Source organism: Heliangelus exortis, chromosome 9 (genome assembly GCF_036169615.1).
Source record: "Heliangelus exortis chromosome 9, bHelExo1.hap1, whole genome shotgun sequence".
NCBI lineage: Eukaryota > Metazoa > Chordata > Aves > Apodiformes > Trochilidae > Heliangelus > Heliangelus exortis.
The window spans coordinates 18,944,778-18,966,052 of NC_092430.1; the positions used below are offsets into that span (position 1 = coordinate 18,944,778).

The 21,275-nt window shown below is 36.6% G+C and overlaps 2 protein-coding genes across 2 annotated transcripts in view; one reads left to right on the plus strand and one right to left on the minus strand.

The window, feature by feature from the left end:
- Nucleotides 1–20,419, minus strand: part of LOC139799975 (serine/arginine repetitive matrix protein 3-like) — a 71,455-nt gene extending 51,036 nt beyond the window's left edge. The window contains exons 1-2 of the mRNA XM_071752597.1: nucleotides 20,276–20,419; nucleotides 7,488–7,567 (exon numbers count right to left, since the gene is read on the minus strand). The gene's annotated coding sequence lies outside the window, so the exon portion shown is untranslated. The remainder of the gene's footprint in view (nucleotides 1–7,487; nucleotides 7,568–20,275) is intronic.
- On the plus strand, nucleotides 576–21,263 carry CCDC39 (coiled-coil domain 39 molecular ruler complex subunit). Its single transcript, XM_071752593.1, has 20 exons — nucleotides 576–831; nucleotides 1,290–1,409; nucleotides 2,629–2,775; nucleotides 3,693–3,851; nucleotides 4,825–4,917; nucleotides 5,002–5,130; nucleotides 6,309–6,500; nucleotides 8,042–8,145; nucleotides 8,482–8,614; nucleotides 11,205–11,399; nucleotides 12,084–12,248; nucleotides 13,464–13,601; nucleotides 14,190–14,398; nucleotides 15,678–15,801; nucleotides 16,961–17,120; nucleotides 18,173–18,279; nucleotides 18,973–19,113; nucleotides 19,271–19,450; nucleotides 19,670–19,755; nucleotides 20,383–21,263. Exons 1-20 carry the CDS (start codon nucleotides 721–723, stop codon nucleotides 20,540–20,542), a joined length of 2,853 nt encoding a protein of 950 aa, XP_071608694.1. The 5' UTR covers nucleotides 576–720; the 3' UTR covers nucleotides 20,543–21,263.
- The last annotated feature ends 12 nt before the right edge of the window (nucleotides 21,264–21,275 follow it).

Here is a 21,275-nt window from a genome sequence, read left to right on the forward strand (position 1 = left end):
GCAAGACTGCTTCCTACCAAGTCCAGTGTGCCTTTTTCCACTTGTGAATGGTGGAACAGAATGGCACAGGATTTGCATCGAAGTACAGATGGATTCCAGCCAAATTTATTAAGGGTATGGCATGAGTGTTTGTGGTCACCTGAATACAAGCTCTGGCTCAGGAAACCCGCTATTGGTTTCTGAGAGGTACCACCAGAGTCCGGTTGAGAAACAGGACGTGTGCCAACACCCTCCTAGACATCTGCCACCGGGTGTCATCGCCAGGAGCAGAACTGCCCCGCCTGGCCCGGCCCCGGGTTGGTGCAGCCGTGACCGGGATGGGGCTCCGGTGGGGAGGCACTGAGCGGGGTCTCTGAGGCGCTGCCAGCCCAAGGTCAGCCGAAGGCTCTGGGCCTGGCGCCTTCCACTTCAGGAGGGTGACAGATCACTGCGGGCAAAGCCATCGCCCGCTAACAGCCCTGGTTAGGAGTGCCGTAAGCACTCAAACGGACATTAAGAAGCTCGGGGCTCCCAGCTCACTCCGGGCCGTTCTCCTCCCCGGGGCGAACAGCCGGGGCGCTGAGGCGGCCAACGGCTGGGGCGGGGCGGGGCGGGAGGCGGCTCCCGCCTCAGCGCCTCCTCGTTGGCTCCGCCGCCGGGGAGTCGCCGTTGCTAAGGGGCCCGGCGACGCTAGGCCCGGTCCGGTCCGGTCAAGCTTCCCCTTTGACTGCCACAGCGGCCATGGACAGCGTCGGCAACAGCTCCACCGCCTCAGTGCTGGCCGAGCTCCACTGGGATGATGGCTACGCCGTCCCCGTGGCCAACGCGGAAAACAAGGCGCTGGAGGACCAAGTGAGCAGCGCGGGGCTGCGGCCGGCCAGGGAGGAGAGGAACCCGCCTGCCGACAGCGGCCCCGGAGGGTTCTCCCCTCGTGGGGGTCGGGTGCGATGGGAAGGGGGGAGCGAGACCCTCCCCCTAAAGCGTGGGACCCCCGTCCTTGCAGGATGTGGGCTGCGGGGCTGCTCCCGCACCGAGCTCCGCCGGCGCTCCTCAGGGTGCTGCGGAGCCCGCTCCACGGTGTGGTGCCCCCCCCGACGGTATTGGGTATCCTCTAGATAAGCAACAGTTCTTAATGGCAGAAGTATCTTTGCCACTGCCGTTTTCTTCTAAAATTTTAGTGCTTCGGAGGCACGTGGCCCATACTTCTTAAACTGGTTGGTTGGTAATTGCAACGTCTATATTTTTAAGTAGTTGCAGGTAATAAGCCCTCACCTAAAAGCAGTTAATTGAAAATTCTAACCCTTAAATAGCTGCAGAAGATGCAAAAAGAAAAACTAAACCTGCAAAATGAGCTGACTGACTTTGAAGAGCGTATAAAAGCAATGACATCCCATTTGAAAAACGTCAGACAGGAGTTCAGCTTCACGCAGGTAAATCGCTCCCTATAGGAGATCCATTTTGTCAGACAGACTTGTAGCCTTACTATCTTTCTGTTGGAGGTATCCCTAGATATTTTTCCAGCATTTGTAGATATTTTTCAGGCCTTTATTTCAGGATTTCTACAGGAAAAAAAAATTAACCTATATAACTCAAGCGATATTATTTGATGTTCATTAAAAAGATCTTCCAAGATCAAATGACAGTACCTAGAAAAAAGCCAAAAAGCCAAGAAAGATGTATTTTAGAATTCCTTATGAATGGGGATTTTTGAAGATGCTAAGAAAAAATAGGTCAAGGAAAATAAACTGGCAGTGTAAGCAAAAAACAAATATATAATGGCTTATAATGTTTTCATAATGGTTCAAGAGTTAGTTGTGAAATGCCAGTAAAGAGTTGCTTCATGGACATGAAAAATTATCTGAGATAGGTGAGGTTTAAGTCTCTGTTTGCACTTCAAGTTAATTGACCAAAATTGGTGGTTGAGATTTCAAAAAAATCCTGACCCAAAGCTGCACACCTTTCAGGTAAAACATATCCTAGGTGGGTGAAAAAGCCTTAAGAAATTTCCCTCAGCAGAACAATTTTGGTTTGGTTTTTTTGTTGGTTTTTTTGATGTGTGTGTACTAGAGCTAAGTTCTAATCTCCAGATAAAGATACAGCTCATAGTAGTCTCTGTATAAAGTAAGCTTCTAATAAGTAATAGATTTGTTATTATACAAGGAAGAAAACCTCTGTTAAATCACTTCTGTCATATAGGTCAGACAATACAGAGATACTGCTGTATGCAGCCTGTGTAGTGTTCTGTCTCTGAACAAAATAATAAAATTATTTCTTTTGCTCTGCATCCTGAATCTGACATAAAGCTGCTGGTGATCAGGAGACACAGATTTTGACTCTGAAAGGTTCAGATTCTGAATCTTGGGTGAAATATCTTCGAATTTTTTTGTTAGTGCTGTAAATGGTTGATGTGTGGATATTCAATACCATACAATGTGTGTGCATATGTATTTATATACTAGAATACATATATTTGAGATAGTAAAATCCAAACAATAAAGTTGCTGTGAAAATTCTTGCATTTACTTGACAAAATCATATTATCTCTGACTTGGGATTTGGTTATGGATAAAAAAAGTGGTTTGGTTTGGTTTGTTTTTTTGTAACATGCCTCTTGTTTATTGTAAAATGCTGAACTGTATTATTCTCTAGTCTCTTTACAAAGCCAGAGAGAATGAAATTGAAACTGAAAAACACTTCAAAGCCATTGCTGAGAGAGAACACGGACGTCTCAAAAGTGAGATTAAAAGACTGGAAGATGAGATAGTTTCCTTAAGAGAAAAGAAAAACAGTCAAGAAGTAAGATTTAAAATTTTTGTAATAGAACACCTATATTGCAATTAGATTTTGACACTGAGAATCTCCTTGCATAAACTGTCCAAGACTTAGCAAATACTAACTAGATACTGAAAGGCTGCACTTCATGTTCTTATAGCCCTTAATACCAGATATACAGATACACATCCATATCACCATCTTGGTAATGGTTTAAAAATTGGTGGCAAATGTTCTTCCTCACATAAACTTCAGACATGATTTCAATGTAAAAAAATTGCTTTGCATTGAAAAAAATATAATTAATCTAATAGTATCTAATTACAGGTGTTTTTCTGTTTAATGGAACTGTCACTTTATCTTTCTACAAATAATTTAAATTATGTTCTTTTTTTATTTATTATGTTCTGTCTTTCATCTCACTAATTCCATTTATAATCTCCAGTCTCTCAGAATGGGCAGCATGATGAAAATATCCTTGCTATTCAGCTGGATCCAGAGTTTCTCACAGTTGTGTCAGGAAGCCTCTGCCTCTTCACAGTCATGTGGGGCCATTTGCAAATTGATGTGCAGGATAAGGATCTAAGAACTGGGCCTTAGTGTGTGAGGAAGAAACTTTAGCGTGTGATGCCTCAGATCAGCTTATTATGTGAGATAAATATTCCACATATAGGTATATCTTGTCAGAGGCTGACTTTAAAATTATTTCCATTTTAAGTTTATAGTAACCTAATGTCTTGTTTCTTCTTTAAGACTAGGATGTGTATTAGCATATTATACTCAAGTGTAATACACCATTAAAAAAAAAGTAAACTATAAAATCTTTGACAACAATATATTTGTAAGCTTGTTACAGTAGCTTAAACTATTTTTCAATTCCTATTAAAAGAAAATATCAGATATCTAATGTTAACCCTTTAATTTATCTCTAATCTTACTAGAATACTATAAATAAAACCACAAAGAAGCTGGAAAGCTTAAAAGAACAGATGAACTGTGATGAGGAAGTTCTGGAGAGCTGGATAAAGGAAACCAAACGTAAAGACAATGATACTATCACAATCCAGAAGTATGCACTACAAGATGAAGGGAAACTGGGAGTAAGTAGAAATGACAGCAGCTTTGAGACACAAAACAGACAACCATTTTAGCATTTGAAGACTTTGTTATTAAGTAAGATGGACACAAAATGCTGTAAAACAATGCTTTTTCACTGCTTTCCACTTAGCACAACAGTGCAATACAATATGAGGTTCATTTTAAAGGTCAGAGAAAACAGGTTTTAAAAAAAGTGAAAAACATAATTAAAGACATTCATTTGTTCACCTGGGTAAAATCAAAGCCTGAGTTTTTCAGAGAAAGTGCACATATGGTAACAAAGCCTAGAAAACAGTGTTACTGTATTTAGAGAAGAGTTTGTTCAAAAATGCATGCCAAACATAGAATAATAATGTAGATTTTCCCATTAGAACTGAATTTGTTTCTATTAATGGGAACAAAGTATAGCTGTTTCAGTAAAGATGCCTACAATAATGACAAGGTATAAATAGACACTCCAGTCACAAGTTCAGACTTTAGAATACTGGGGTTTTTTAGTTCTCAAGTATAATATTAATTTAGAGATAAGCATCCCATTTAATATTCTTTTGAGCCTTTAGATACAGGGAGGAGAAAATTGATTTTTTACTCATTAAATACTAAAGCCAAAAACTTTAGCTTACCCAGACAGTCTGACTGCCATCATTTATGTCAGCAAGTCACACAGCAGAGTAGGAATAGTAAAGTGAAATAGTGAATGCTAAAGGCACCATGTACACATTTATACATGGTGGAGGGTTACTTTAGCCTAGCTCCCTAGCTCCAGTTTGGTCCCAAGGGGTGAAAAGAGATTATAGCCTCTTGTATGACCAAAAATTTGGAAGGCTAGAATCTTTTTTTTTTTTTTTTGTCCTCTAAAACACCATAAAATTCATGCCTTAATAATTTAACACCTCATAGCAGAACTTTAAGAATTCACAAGACATTATATGTTTGTTTTCAAATATATTATAATTCCACATCCTGTCATTTTAGGCATTAACTCTTCAAGTAGAAAAGTTGGCCATGCAAGCAAATCAGAAGCGCAGAGCCCTTGATAATGAGCTTACAGAAACCATAACAGCTCAGGTTTGTGCTTCAGGTTCTTGAAGATATTTTGTTATATATGAAATTTTTAAGTCAAAAATCACAGGTGTGCTTTCTTTTAAACAGATAGAGCTTGACAAGACAGCTGAAGATTTTCGCAGAGTTCATCAGGAAAGGCAGGAAGTCATCAGGCAGTGGGAGAATGCAATACAGCAGATGCAAAAAAGAGATCAACAGATTGATCATTGTGCTTTGGTAAAACTGCTGTAACTGATCCTTATATCAGCCCACTTTTGTATCTGTACTATTGAAAGGAATTTTTTCAGTCACACATAGAATGATTGGGTCTTTAAGATGTTCAGGGTTCTTTTTGTGTTTATCCCTGTATTTTATTAAGTTGTGTCCAAGTTCAGATATTACAGAAATGTTTTCAGATTTTATTTTCAAAGCAGCATCTCTCAGTGTAAGTAATGGTGCTCTGCTTGATCCTATGTAAGATTTAATTTTTAATTTCAAGGTTGCTGGAAAATACAAAGCAATTTCAGTTTTTTCTGTGATTTAATAAGAAGCAACAAGATGAAGTGTTATTTCTAAGAGTGTAAGGACAGTCAACTGCAAAGAGGGGATTCTGTGCCTGGGATGTGATATAAAAAAGAAAATAGAACATTTATTATTGAAGAAATTAGCATTACTACCTATATGAACAAATGCATTACTAAAATATATGGCAGAATCACAACACATAATCACATTAAGGTTAAAAATTGGTCCTTCAGTACATTCTGCAACTGTAGAGAAGCAACAGCAATCTTCTAATCCCAAAAAGATCCTGTTGGGTCTTATGACCCAATATTCATTTTTAAAAGATATGGTCTTCATTGGTTTTGTCAATGTCTGATGCAGAGATGGCACAATGGCAAGAGGTACAAATTAAGTATATTTTGCAGTGGCTTTGTCAGAAGAAGGGAGAACTTCCCAGAAAGTTCTGCAGGGCAATAGCACAGATGAACCAGAAAAAGCCTGAAAGATCAGTGTAAAGAAACAATTAGAAATGTGAATTCCAAAGTAACAGTGTCTTTTTTTGAAGGGAAGGGGAAAGCATAATTACACATACAGGAAAGCTCTACATAAATCCTTAGCTCTGCTAGTATTTTCCTGCTGAAAGAATATTAGCTTTGTTATGTTGCCCATATGGGTATTAGGTTCATGTATTTCAGAAGATTGTAATCCAAAACAATGGTAGTATTTCGTGTGGTGATGTATTGGTGGAACAAATTAGTGAAATAAAGTAATTTAAGAATGATGATGATTTAAGATAACTGAGCTGTCTAATGCAAAGGGTAGTCATAACAGTGATCTTCTGGTTGTACCCTTTATTAATTTTTCCCATTTTAACCAATGGAAGCAAATCTAAAATGTTTTTATCCTGACAGCTAATAGCAGAGATAAAACAGGAGATCAGAAATAAAGAAATTGTGCTGAAAGAGAAGACTTCCTTTTTGGTAAATGAAACTCTTAATAATATGGAATATGAAAAGAAAATTTCTTCGGCTGACCGGGAAGCTGCCAGCCTCCGAAATGAGTATCAGTATCAGGATACTTGCAGAGTGCAGCTGCAGGATGAGGTAAGAATGACCATAAAGGTCAGAAAATCAGACTCAAAATGTAACTTCTAAGTACCACTCGACTAGATGGAGGAAATATGGGAAGAGCATTTGCTTTTCTCTGGTTTTATACTGGATTCTTAGTAATTCAAGAAAATTTATGCTCTTCTTGGTCTACTGATGATTGTTTGGATCTGACCCCTTGGCTTAATCCTTTCATTGATAGTGGTGAGGAGATCAGCTTGTATTCTCTGTTGTGTTGGTACAGAATGGGCTATTTATTTTCTTAAATGTTTCAGAAGGAGGCATGTCTTGCCTTTAGCATTAGTAGTCTGCAGTATGGTATAAAGATGAGAGAAATCTCCTCCAGATTTCAATCAATTTTTATCCTGGACTCTCAGAAGTGAGTGTTGATGGCCTGAGTCAGGTTAAAATTCCTAAAAAACTCAAACATTTTCCCATGGCTTTCTAATCCAGGGGCAGTAGGATAGGGCTGCCTTGTAAACAGGCCATCCTGATGCTCTCCCTGCTTACTCTGTTACTTATATTTAACCTGCACTTAAAGCTAAGTATAAGCTGCACTGCCTAATTATTTAAATACCTGTAGAAGTATTTCTAAGAGGTAATTGAAGTCTCATGGCTCTGTTGAGAAAGGATACACTTGTATTACCTGAGTAAGTATTCCTTTAAGAAAATGGTGATATAAGCAAGCTTGGTGATTTTAAAAAACTTGCATCTGCTGTTGCCTTAACTTTGGATAGATTCTCTGCAGCAGGTGGTTCATAAATTGATATCCTAATTAAACTGTAGGTAGATCAGGCAAGGTGCAGGCTATTACATTACCCTATAATTCATGCAAACTTGGTTTTCATCTCTAAGCCAGGAAATTCTTGCTTGGTGTTTTTTTACAATTAATACTACATAATGTGATAATGAGAAGTCTCCCATTATTAGGTATTAGAACAACTGTGGCATGCAGATGAGAAACAAGAAAAGAAGCAGACTTACAGTTCAACTGACAACTTGTCACCTCCAAGTTTCTCATTCTGGTAGAGTCCAGCTATTTTCCCTTGATCAGGTTTCTTCACCTGTGAAAGTGAAGACAATTAGACTTACACTGTTAAGTGATACTCTGAAGACTAAGAAGCTACTGCTTGCAAAATATTATCTTGTTGAATTATTGTATGCTATCATGCAATTTTTACCAAATTAAATGTCTGTTTATTTTTGTCACAGTGTTCCCTTATCTTAATCAAAATAATTTTATATACAACGATGTTTGAATTGGAAATATTTCACAGATATAAAACCACGGTTCCACTTACACAGAATCTGTTGGGCAAAAACTGCAGCCCACAGCACCTTCATAATTCTTTTAATTACTAAGTATTTTGTCCCAGTATTCAGACGACGTAAATTAGATTTACAGCAGAGTTTGCAGTGCTTCTCATTTGGAAAACATTATTTAAAAGAAACAGAATATTCTCCAATAAGTAAGTCCTTTACACTTTTAAATAGCCTAACGTACCAAAGCTTGCTTGCTCCATTTTGTGATTTATTAGCTGGATGCTTTGAAATCCACTGTGGACAGAACTGCTTCTGATCTAGAGTCTTTGAGAACACAAATAACCAATCTGAAGAAAGAAATTCTGAAAAAACAAGCCAGGTAAGAAAAAGACCTTTAAAAATACCAATTAGAATGGTTATATAATATAGTCAAATCCTTGAGCTACCAAGAAACCTTAAATAATGCTGATGACTAAAGCCTCCAGCTTTCTGGTTACTTCATGTCCTGCACAGTTTCTGTCACTGGGAAGTTAAGGAAATAGTCCTGTTAATCCTTGTTTTTAAAAGGCATGAAAAAAATCAAGGTCTTGATTATCATAGGGTAAAGGCTGGCCTGCTTTGTTAGGCAGCTGCTCAGTGAGGTATGCTGGTTGGTTTTGGCAGTGTTCTATATGCAATATTCATTTAATCTGTTAAATCATGTAATTCTGTTTAGATTAAGCTTTCTTAAAGAAAAAAATGCAAGTCTTTCCAATAAACTGAAGCTTGTGACTGAGGAGACACTCAGTTCAGAAGACAAATCTTTGAGGATGGAAGAAATACTAAAGGAAGAAGAAAAAATTGTCCAGGTAAAATGTTTTTCATGGTTTCTGCAAATGAGGGTTCAATGAATTTTCGGTCTCTAGCTAGAATAAGCATTTATGCATTTAAAAGGAATGCAATTATTAATATGACATGTAGGTCATCAAAAGATGAAGTAATGTGCATATACCTATGTCAGTATCAGTGCTGGGAAAACGCTGGAGGAAAATAAGCAGTCCTAGTAATTCAGAAGATGGTGTCCCTTACAGACCTGCAAAGAGCTATGATTTTGGAAAATCTGGATTAAAAATAGTTTGAAACCTTCTTACTAGATTCAGCTGGCCTGGTCTCTCTTTTCAGTATTTTAATTGTACTTCATGATACTCTTATACGCTTATGGAATGTTCAATTTAATTTCTGCCTCACTTTAGATCTTATTTTCATGATGAATAAAGGATTTTGTCTGGGAAATGGCATGTACAAGTTGTAATACGGGGACTATTTTTAACACATGGGATATTTTTTAAAATCAAACCTACTTCTTATGTTGCAAGTTTAACACAGGAAAAAAGATCCTAATTAATTATCTGATTACCTGCAAAGGGCTTTTAAATAAATTAAATATTGCAATGTCATCATCTGAACTTTCCTACATTTCAGAAACAAATTCCATTTTGTCATTTTGCTGCTAATCCTCTCAAACAATTTTACACCTTAGCTTTTGACTGAACTTGATACAAATATTTTTTATGCTTGCCTGGACAATTGAGCATTGGATATGCTGAAGCTGTCTTTACTGTAAGATGAGCAGGTTAAATGAATGAGACAGCAGGTGTTCCCACACAGGTGACAATGTACCTCTATCTGTGTGTATCACTGTAGAGTAACTATTTTTTCTTTTCCTAATTTGTGTTTCCTGTAGCATATATGTGAAATAATCCCTTGGCATTGACCAAGTGTTATTTTTTCAAACTTTTGAACTCCACAGGCATTAACTGTACATTTTAAATATAAATACAGAAACTATAGAGGGGATCTCTTTCTGTTACAGAGTTTCTTAAATTACAGACCTTACTTACTGTTTGCTTTGGGGTTTTTTTTTTTTTTTTTTTTTTTGTTTTGTTTTGTTTAATTTTTTTTTATTATTTCCAAGTTGGACTGATATAACATTTAATTAAAACGGAAAACTTATTTGCTTCCCCTTAAGACTGTTTCCAGGCTGGCTGAACAATTAGCAGGGTTTCTCTACTTGCATCTGTGGCGGATAACCTAAGATGACATTGAGCTTTGCAGCTCTACAGCTTCAGGGTGATATCCTAACTGGGATGAACTGTTCCTGAACAATGTCTGTAATGCATTAGTCAGAAGCATGCTTTCCATCACCATTAGACACACATGGCTATTTGCTGCATCTATTAATTTACTGTGAAGAGATATTTACAGGAACAATGTGGATGAAATGTCACTGTTCTGTGCTTTAGTTCTGTGATACTTCTCCCTCTTCAATCTGTGGCCAAACACTGTTGCACAGTGGAGCTTACTGAGTAACCTTATCTCTACTAACAAACTCACTTAAAGGGAGAGAAACAATTTCTATTTAAATAAATCAATTTAGATATGCAAAAAAAACGATTACGAAATGAAGGTCAAATCATGATCCAGTTTTAATCAGTGCATTCCTCATTGTTACTAGCTTCAGAAACACAGCTCAGAATTGGGCACATGCATAAAAACTTCAGAAATTAAATACCTTTGTTCAGGCATGATCCAAAAGCCCACTGACACCAGTGTAAAATGCTACAGACCATAATGATTTCATATTAAACTTGCACCTGCTTTTTACATCCTGAGTTTTGGATTTGGAATTGCACTTGCAGCAAGTTCAACTACAAAAAAAATCTGTTTGGTAGAATGTGATGAACTGTTAGAGAAGAAGTTAAATTTATCTTTTGCCATTATCGAAGCCAGCAAGATCGTTCACAAGCAAATTTCAGAATACATACATATATAATCAAGAATAAGCACATTCTTATGTAGAAAAGAAAAAGAAAATTATCCCAACTTTGTTTTCTGTACATATCGGGTTACCTAAAATATTCAGCAGTCTTAACTGTGGCAGACACCACTTAAACATCATTTCCTGCACTGATTTAGGCATTAGTGGCAGCCTACCACTGAGAATAAGGAAGTAATTCAAACAAAATTATTCCAACTTATAGAAACACACATATGTACATACATATGCATACACAGGAATGCTTTGTATTATATGCCTCCAGATATTCATGTATACTAGAAGAAATAAGGAGGGTTGTTTTGAAAGAACAACAGGAGTTTAGTTTTCTGAATGGCTGAAAAGAGCAGCATTCCAACAACGAAAAAAAAACAAAAAAAAAGTGATAGAATAGTAGGGTAGGATCCATGTTGAAATGAAAAAAGAAAAAAAAAAAAGGAAAATAATTACATTCACTTCAAGTCCAGGACTTTACTTGCCAACAGTTTGAAGACCTGTAAGATTCTGTATTTATAATTAATGGTAAGGTATTGAAAAATTTTCAACTTTCTGTATATGATCAATAAAGGCACTAACTCCTCAGAAATCATGTTACTTATTAATTCTTACTCCTTACTCACTAGGAAAAAGAAACAGAAATCATCCAGTTAAAAGAATTATTTTTCAAGAAAACTCAGGAACTAAAGCTGCAGAAGGATAAGGAGAAGTGTGTTCTTGCAGAAATTGAGGGAAGTCGAAAATCACTTAAAAGTCTTAAGAATCGACTGCAGAGATTCAATGCAGATGCATTAAAACAACAAGAATTAATATATAACCAGGTAAATACATAATCAGGTAAAATATGAATATATTTTATACTAGGATTATTTCTTGGGTCTAATGGGAGTAAATTGCTTGAGCTGTGTAATTTGAAGTCTGAATTTATTTCTGTCTCTAGATGTATGGGTAAAATTGAAATAACCAAAACTTGCTATATAACATATACATTATGCACTTATGTATTTCATTATTTTTTGGATCTTCTGCTTTTCCCACTGATTTCTCAAATCGGTTCTTTACTTTGATCCCCCTGAACCACAGACACCTCAGGGTAAATTTTTGAAGAAATAAAAGAGGTACATGCCAAAATCCTGTTATTCACTAATTGGATTTTGTGCATATTTCCTATGCATCACTTTGAAAATTTGTTCTTTTACATCAGCATCCACTGGTAACAGCAAGATGGCAACTCATCTGTAAGCCTCCCTACAGCAGAGTGTGCTGTGTGTGCTTTGTTACTCTTCTAGAGGATTACTCCTGAACCATCACTGCACATCAGTCATCTAAGAATATTTTGCTAATGAGGTCTATAAGCCATAAATTATTATAAAACAATAGCTTAATTGGGTGACTGTCCTAAAGCCAACATTTAGATCCAAGCCAATATCCAATGTTTTGGCTTTACAGGAAGGCTATACTTGCTTATCCCAAACTATTAATTATCTTTAAAATTACTTTAACAGGATTTTTATATTCAGCAAATACAGAGGAGGCTGTCACGGTTAGAAGGGGAGGTTAATGAAGATGAAAAACAAGTTTTGGAAGCAAAAATTGCTGAACTTAAGAAAACCTTAGAAGAAAAGCAAAATACATATGATGTTTTAAAAGCACAGCACAGGAAACTTCAGGTAACCTCCTTGGAACATCAAATTGATTCTATTACCTCTCAGAAACTGACTGAATGAAGCAGATTGGGTCTTATTAATTAATAAACTGGTATTAGATTAAAAAGATAACTGAACTTCATGTTACCCCATGTAGAATACTTCATACATTCCCTATACTTTGCAGAAAAATGGGTCATTAGTGCACAATTCAGACACCTTAGAATGTCAAATTAAGGTGTCATATCAAGATGTGACTGATGGCTTGGAAATGTCTGAACTTATCTTTAGTACCATACAGAAAATGGAGAATGTTATTTTGTGATGCTGGTTGGTATATGGTAGCATCATGCAATTGAAGGGACAGTATTTGAGTTAGTTAACCCCATCCAGATAAATAATTCAGAAATACTATTTTTTATGAGAATTTTGCCTATAAATGCACATTCTCCTGTTTTCCACTATGCAGAGACTATCATTAATTCTCTAGAAAATACACTTATCTTTAATGTACATGTGAACCAGTCAGTTATTCTCTACACAATTTATAATTTTTATTTCTGTTTAGCCAAAATGTATTTATTTCTTAATCAGCTACATTTTAGCACATTTAGAAAACTCTCATGCAAGACAAAAGTCAGTTTTTTAATAAAACACCACATCTGATTTCTGAAAGTCATAATTCAGGAAAAAATTTAGCGTGGGGAAGGAAATACTTATAGGAGAGCTCTTTAACTGGAGATCCATGCAATAGCAAGGCTTAATGTTGGGCATCTGGAGCCCACACTTTGGTTTTGAGGATTTGCAAAACTTGAGCTGTGAGTGTAACCAGACATTGAAGCACACCTTCAGGAATTTGTTCATATTCTGAAGACAGTTTTTATGAAGACAAACTATGGGTATCAAAGTCATAGTCACACACACCAGGAGCTTTTAAAATTTTTTTTATATATTGACCAAAATATGTGATTATACTACAAGTGCCTTATTGGCTGAAAGATTTATATTGTGTAATTAATAATTACTATACTCTAAATAAAATGGCATTAATATTACAACAGCACTCTGCATGAGGATAGTAATGCTCTAGGCACTGTTTGCAGAGCAGCATATGGACACAAGAAGATGATGGTCTCTGGTTCCAGGACTTAAAAATTTATCTAATTTAAAATTAACTAGCAGCTTTTGTTGCAACCCACATTTGTTGAAATAAATTAAATATAACTTGTTTGGAAACAGAATGATGTCCATTTGATCAAGAGAGCAATGGAAAAGACAGGAGAAGAAACAGATGGCATGCTGATCAAGATAAATGAACTAAATATTTTCAATGAGAGATCAGATCAGGAGTTAAGAAAAGCTAAAGCCACTAAGCAGGTACAGTATTATTTTGAAACTTTGATAATAGAGGACACGTTGGTTGGTTGGTTTTGGTGAATTTTTTTTTTTTGAAACATAAACTCATGATTTCATCTGGATGCTGTTTTCCACCTCTAGCAGTTCTATGTTATTATATCCCTAAGAACCTTCTGTGTAGTTTCTCAACTTACACCTTCCTTCCCAAACTATGAAGTAATTTCCATCACTGTTATCTTACTTGGTTCAAATAAGATACTAACTGCTTCAGAAGGCTCCTTGTAAAGTCTGCTTAATTTCTTTGAAACCTCCTAAACTGAAAGAAGGTTGTAGATTGAAAAGTCTAACAAACCATAACTCAGTCCAATTAGAAAGCCTGATGAATTCATGTAAAACCATTCAAGAAACAATCTAACCCTATCACACTCACTATGTAATCTGTTAGCAAAGGAGAAAGGGAGAACACTTTTAACTGCAGAGCAAAATGAGTCTTACAGTTGTATATACATTAAAGATAAAATAATGGATGCTTTATAAAAAATTACTGTCATTTAAAATACAAATAAAAACAACACTTTCTTATTTTGAGAACTTTTTGGCATTTCTTAGGAGATGATGGTCGAAGATAATCTCTTAAAACTAGAGTTGAATCGTCTTCAAGATATTCTATGTAATAAGACAGAGAAAGTTCTAACACTGGAAAAACAAAAACTGGAGTTGAAGAAAGCCATAGCACAAAGGACTGAGGAAATCAGGATACATAAGGCAATGCTGGATTCCCAGATAAGACTTGTGGATCAGGAACGGCAACGCATAAGGTACCTATTCTTGAATTAAATTTTTAAGGTTTTTTGAGTACATTTTATATGGGGACTTACTGGAAAAGAGAAGCATTTTACCCAGTTTCATCAATTCAGGTAAAATAAATCTTGCTCCAAGTTATATACTGAGACAGTTGAGGCTAGCAAGAGGTGCCTTCTCCAAAATCCAGCCTTCAGTTTTAACCACTTGGTGAACAAGAGAATACTGTTTATTCTGTTTGAGATGATCCTCTACAGTACTGAGAGGAAAACTCAGTTAAAAACATTTTTTAAAGTAAATGTCATGCACGTGACCCTGTATTTTTCAGAATAATCAGGTAATGGGAAGTCATGTGACTGGCAGTATAGCAAAGTGTTTCAAAGAAGAAAAGTTAAATAGGGTTTACTCCCAACTGCTTGATAAAACTGTAATTTCTATGACTCAGAAATAAGTCCATCTGTTTTGGAGCTTTTTGTTGGTGGCTTTTCTTTGGTTGGTTGGTTTTTGTTTGTGTTTTTTTTTCCTTTTCAACAAATAAGCTGTCCCCTATGTGTCCTATATAATGAAATTAAATATTTTGAATTATGTGTGTATCATGTTATAAAACATGAAATAAAATCTGCCTTTAGTAATAATCAGTGCAAAGTATCTGGGGCAGTTTTAGCCCTGAAACCCCAGTATCTGTATCCAGCCAAAAATCAATGCTGAACTGCTGAAATCTGGCAGGCTTTTATTCACTCCTCTGCTCACCACACCCCACACAATAGGAAATTAGAGTGATTTAGTGTGACTGAAGCTTAACTGCTCACCGAGGGTGCAGACTGTGTGGCTTTTTTCCTTTGATAATTACACAGCTAATTGATGCTTCCATGTAATTTGATTTGGGGTTGTTGCCTCCTGTTGCTGATGCTCATGTAGTAGTGGCAATATTAAGATACTATCAGCAGGGGGCAGCTTGGCATTTAAATCTCACAGCTGCACAAACCTTTCAAAATTTTTGGGGAGGACTGGGGCACAAAGCCTCCCAGGATACAGTGATGTGACAAAAATAAATTGGATTCAATTTAGAACTGCAAAACAAGTGTAGATAACCAGGAAAATAGATGATCGGAACCAAGAGAACACAAAAAACTACCAAAAATGTAGTAGTGCAACTGCTACGTTCCTGCCTCCTGGTACCAGTGCAGACTGGTGAAACAACACCAGTAATTTAATCTGTTATAGCAAGAACTGCCCACAAGACACTACCCAAATGCTTTGTCAACCTGTTGCATTTTTTTTTCCAAAATGAATCAGTGCTGAATTTCAAGATCGCCTAAGTAAAATTGATAAACTGAGGTGCAGATATGAACTTCTTACTTTTATGATGATGCCACCTGAAGGAGAAGAGGAAAAAACTCAAATCTACTACATAATTAAGGTATTTCAGTAACATAATTCATTTTAATTCAAGTATTTAAGCTATAGATTTCCCTAGGGTCTATTTAATTCACTAAGACAACCTCCTTGCCTACTGCTTGCTTTCAATCTAATTGTTTCACATTATCCAAAAGTGTTGGTTATTTAAATGCTGCAGAAATTTCATTTAAATCTCTGTGGTCAGTCCTAATGTCAGCTGAGCCTTAATTTTTAGCTGTTTGAAAATTTTCACTTCTGTGCTTGTTAATTTACACACTTCATCACAGTCACATCATCTTAAATTCTTCTAACCTTCAGTGTTACTTTTAGGTATTTATTTCATCCTAAGTGTTGAAACCTTAAGGAATGTCAGCTTTCCCCTTTTTGCATACTCTAGCTTTTCATAGGGAAAAAAAAGAGAAAAAAAACAACCATCTTTATCCATAATACAGTATCCTGATTCTGGAACAAAAATCTTTTCTTTTTGATCTCTACAGATTTTTTTTTTTTTCCTCTTAAAGCAAAATGCAATCTTGGCTCTCAAGTTTGACATTTTTTAATGATGTTATTTCTGCTAATGTGAGATCCAGCAGAAGACCCTCAGAAGACCCTTTGTAATCACTGTGTCTGTATTCCCACTACAACTAAGGAGATTTCCCACCAGATGAGATTTTCTGAGGGACTCTTGAAACTTGTCCCTTGACCATCTGACTGTGTTTTTTAAATTTCACTGATAAATACATTAAGACTGGCAAGTGAGTAATTCCTAGACGAACTGGCTGACTTTTAACAGTCTATGATTTCATATAATGTACAATCTCAGCTCTTACTTTGATATTGTGGCTAAGGGAACAGATGTGAAGTGTCTGCTGCAGTTCACATCAGCAGTGCAAGGCATGGAAATGGCTGGTACACCCTGTGGCTACTGCTGATCAGGACTTCATGAGCATAGATGAAGAGGCAGATACCTATAATGAAGTGCACCTAGATGAAATACCTCAAAGAACTTCCAATACTTGAAGTTACCTAGTAACTCAAATCTCAGTACAAGCCTGACAACACAAATAAAAGTTCAACATCTACCTTGTATTTTAACCCCTAGATAATGCAGGTTATTTTTTTTTTTATTATTTTCCTAATATTTTAAGTATGTGTCCAGTCACCTAAAGTTTTATTTTCAGGCTGCACAGGAAAAGGAAGCACTTAAACGTGAAGGTGATGATTTAGATGCAAAGATCTGCAAAGCTGAAAAAGAAATTGTAGCTCTGGAAAACACTTTGTGCATAGTTAATAACTGCAACGCCAATTACCGAAACTCTTTCAAGGAAGTCACTGAGACAAGTATGTAAAACACAAATTGCTATTTGCAGTGTGTTACAGATGGAATGTAGTTTTTAATTCAAATATATAGTGGGGAAATTCCATGGCACAAAAGAATGAATCCCCAAGACGGAGTGAACTAGTACTAGCACAAGGAGTGTAACTCACATGCTTCTGCAAGTAGTTTAGCAGATTAAGCACAGAAGTGTAGTAGGGTGTAATTAACTAATATTTACATTTTTACACCTGCCATATTTGATCTCTAAGTCTACACAGATTTTGTGAATTGTCCTAAGTAGCAGCATTCAGAAGAGGTAAAGCATAAAGACAGTTACGGGGGGAACAAGTTATTACTGGGAGAAAGGAGTGAATGCTGAAGTATGTAGGTCTAGTGGATAGAAGTTTCCATGTACAAAAACCATGACTTTCTCTGCAGTGCTGCATCACACAGAGCTACTCAGTCAAATGATAGAAGCAGAGCAAACTGTGGTTGCTGCCCTTCCTGTAAGTCAGCTCAGGCACAAAACTGCACCCAGAGCAACAACACAGGCAGCACAGATTCATGTACTCCAGGGATGAAGAATGATCCCTTGGCTACACCATTATTGCTGACTTTCAGATGCAAGGAGAGAGGAAAAGTAGTAGCCTATTATCTGGGAAAATGATAGGGAAGAGTAAAACTTGAACTGCATTATTTTGGTGTAGTGTCAGCAGATTTTAAAATATGGATGACCTAACCGCAAGTTTTTGCATACTGGCAATTCCTCAGAATTCTGGAAATTATCTTCATCTGTCATTTCCGTTGAACTGTTGTGCCCTCTGCTGGCTCTGAAAACAGTAGGGCTTAAATCATTCTCTCTCATGAAGCCAGTTACTTTTTCACAGTGATACAGAATTAGTAGTAAAGTATTTAAAAATACTTCAAACCAAATTTAAACCTTGAGGTCTCTATAATACTCCCAACACTAATATCGAAGTACTGTGATGCAGTTAATTCAATGTGCAACTTGAAAAATAGAGTTGTACACACAGCTTGTCCAGGATTAATGCTGCCTCATTGTTTGGGATCACAGGTGAGGAATATGAGGAAAAACTGAAATTAGAGGGGGAGAAAAGGGCTGCTGATGAAAAATACAGATACAAGAGAAGACAGATCAAGGAACTGCAGGAAAATCTCCAGGTAGGCAAAAGGTCCAGCCAAATAGGCAAGGCTGCAGCATACAGCTAAATCTTTGTGAAAGAGATGCAACTTCTAGAAAAAAAATTTGCCCATTCTCTTTATATAGCTAGAAATTCCAAAATCCAAGGTGCACGCTGACAGATGCTCTTTTGTGGCACCTAGGAAAGCTGTTGTATTTTTGTGTAGCATACGCCACAGTACCACGTGAACCTGTCCAGCACTGCCAAGATTAAAATCCACACATCTTGTGTCCTCTGGAATCTAAATCCCAGGTTTTTTCTAGGAGAACATACTCAGTTCTATTAGCATTAAGGGTGCTTCAGTTTAAATGGTATTATTTGAGCTAAAGCAAGCACTGCTAAATTAGGCACTGCAATAGTTGTTTCTGTGCCAAGTAGACACTACTCACAAGAACATCTGAAAATACATACTTACCACTTCAGTACTACTACCTCCTTAAAGTATTTTTTAAAAGTATTTAAATCACCTGGTAATCTCTTCATCCAAGTATTTATCCACTGCACAGCCTGAAAGGCAGTCAGTTTGGGTTGGTTTAGTGTTGGTAGTAATTGCTTGAGCTACATTTAGAAACAAGCAGTAGCTATAAGAGACACTCCTACTAAATACTACAAAAAGTAAAAGGAGATCATAACTACTATATAAGCTAAAACTACTTTTCAAATGAATTTGCAGAGCATGGAAAAAAATTTTGATATGGTACTGAAGCAGGAGGCCCTCTTCCTAGAGCAAAACAAGGAAAAACAAGCTCTTATTTTGCAGCTGAACAAAGACATTGAAGAACAGAAGCCAAAACTAGAAAGAGTTTTAAAACAGGTCTGTATATTCACTAATAACATTTTCTAACTTTATATTGATAGATATAGCATAAAACCATTGAATTTAAACTTAAGGGGTATCTGAAAATGTGTTGTATTTTTGTAATAGAAATGGTTTAAAAAATTATTTTTGTTGTGTTAAACTGTGTTAAAAGTGTTCCAGACTTTCCAAAGAAATTCGGGCTCTGAGGCAAACTCAAACAGCAACACAAGAAGAAAGAGACATTGATCTCCGTGAACTGAAAAGCTTCAACAGAACCATTGACAAATTGTTAGCTCATGTTCTAGAAGCAAATCCTGATTTAACTACACCCTTTCAAATATACTTTGACCAGGTGAGCTTCCCAGTGAGATGCCAACAAACCCCTGATTGATAGGTCTAGTCTACTGATGAGTGTCCTTCAAGTGCAACTCCTCATTTCAACAACAAACTACACTTGAACACAATTTCCTGCTTTACCTTATCTGCTTACATCCCTTTCAAGCCTTTCTGATATAACCCCAGTCCTATTACACAACCCTAAGGTCAACTTTTTTCTTTCCCAATTTTCTAGTCTAATTTAGAGCTTCCTACAAGTGCTTCTGCTGGTGATAGTCAAAGTTCTCGATCACCATCCATACACTCACTGGCTTCTACCAGGTAAGTGCTAGCAATGGTTTTTTAGGTTTAGTTTGGGTTGGGATTTTTTTTTGGCTTAAGCCAACAAAATTAGTCCTTAAAGAAGAAAATTTCCCACTCCTGAAGGTCCTCTCCATCTCACCTCTACTTCTTGAACATTCTATAAAATAAGCATTGCCCTTACACCATCCCATCTTCCAGTTTAGATTTAATTTTCTAGCACACAATCAAGTTCCCCATGGCATCCAGAGTTTAAATAAAGCAGTAATTACATAATAATTAAGTTTACTTTTGCTAACTGTGGCCTAAATAAAAAAAGTCATTTCACATTATATAAGCAGAAGATGGAGCATTTTGTGAGCTCCCTTTCCTATTTAGGCAGGCAGACATCTATAATTTATTAATACCTTTTTTCCCCATTCAGTACATTTCACCTGACAGTGCGTCTAATGTGCTGAATCAGTTATGACCCAAAACACGCCCACGGGTTACTTAAGTGATTTGTGTTAATGTCTACAGAGATCATTGTTGGGGATCTTACCTAGAGTAAACACTACTTTTGGGAGGCTTTATTATAAGCCACCAGTAGATGCTCTGTTTTAGATAGAGGGATTTCTGTGTACTGATGAGTCAAGTTTTGTCCTTCAGATCTTCCAGAAGCACAAGTTCAGGCTCCAGTCAGTCAACTTCTTCACCCAAAGTCATTGATCTGAACCTGCCTTTCAGCACTCCTGCAGAAGCAGCTGCTGTTAGTTCTGAGCCATCCAGGAGAGCTAGCACCTCTGGTATTGGTAAAAACAAGAAATAGTCTTCAGGAATCTTTTGAAGGCCACAGTAAAGGCCTTATGATAGTTGAGGCTTTTTAACTGGTTTACCTATAACTTATTTAGCAAGGTAGCATTAGCATTACTTTCTATCACACGTGTACACTCAACTTCTAGTGTGCAAGAAATTATCTACACGTTTTAAGCACACACTTTATTATATAAAGTATAATTTATATTACTTTTTCATTTTGCTTTTGGAGAACTAAAGATATGTAAAAGCCTTTAAAAGCCATTAATTCACTTATCTCATAACGGCGACTTTTGTTAAAGCTGTTAATTTTTGTAAACTGGTATCTTCACCGCTGTCCAAATAGATTACATTGCAAGAATTCAGGAAGAAAAACAAATGCTTCTTTTCAAGGTCAACTTTGACTGGTAGTCTTATAGCCATATCAGATCTAAATCTAAATTGAGATGACACTATATGATTAAAATCAGTACAACTGTCCTTCTTCTGTTCAAAATTCCAGAAGACCTTTTTTGCAACTGACCCTCATCTATGGAAAACTTCAAGCTGTTGGTATTGTACACATTGTAGCTCCTTAGTATTTTGCCAACCTTTTTTGGAGATGTCATTGTAAAGAGAGCATAACGTTTTCCACAGCATGGCTGATGCTATCATAAAGCAAATACCTAGAAACAAAAAAACCCCAAAGATTCACTCAAACTTACCTGGAAAATAAACACTGTTTTGAAACTCTCTTTACTTCATTT

What these genes read in the sequence shown, in the direction of transcription:
- CCDC39 (XM_071752593.1), top strand. Translation starts at nt 721, where the DNA reads ATGGACAGCGTCGGCAACAGCTCCACCGCCTCAGTGCTGGCCGAGCTC. An exon ending in CAGAAACCATAACAGCTCAG is followed by an intron (nt 4,918 to 5,001) that starts GTTTGTGCTTCA and finishes TCTTTTAAACAG; the next exon opens with ATAGAGCTTGACAAGACAGC. An exon ending in AAGAATTAATATATAACCAG is followed by an intron (nt 11,400 to 12,083) that starts GTAAATACATAA and finishes TTACTTTAACAG; the next exon opens with GATTTTTATATTCAGCAAAT.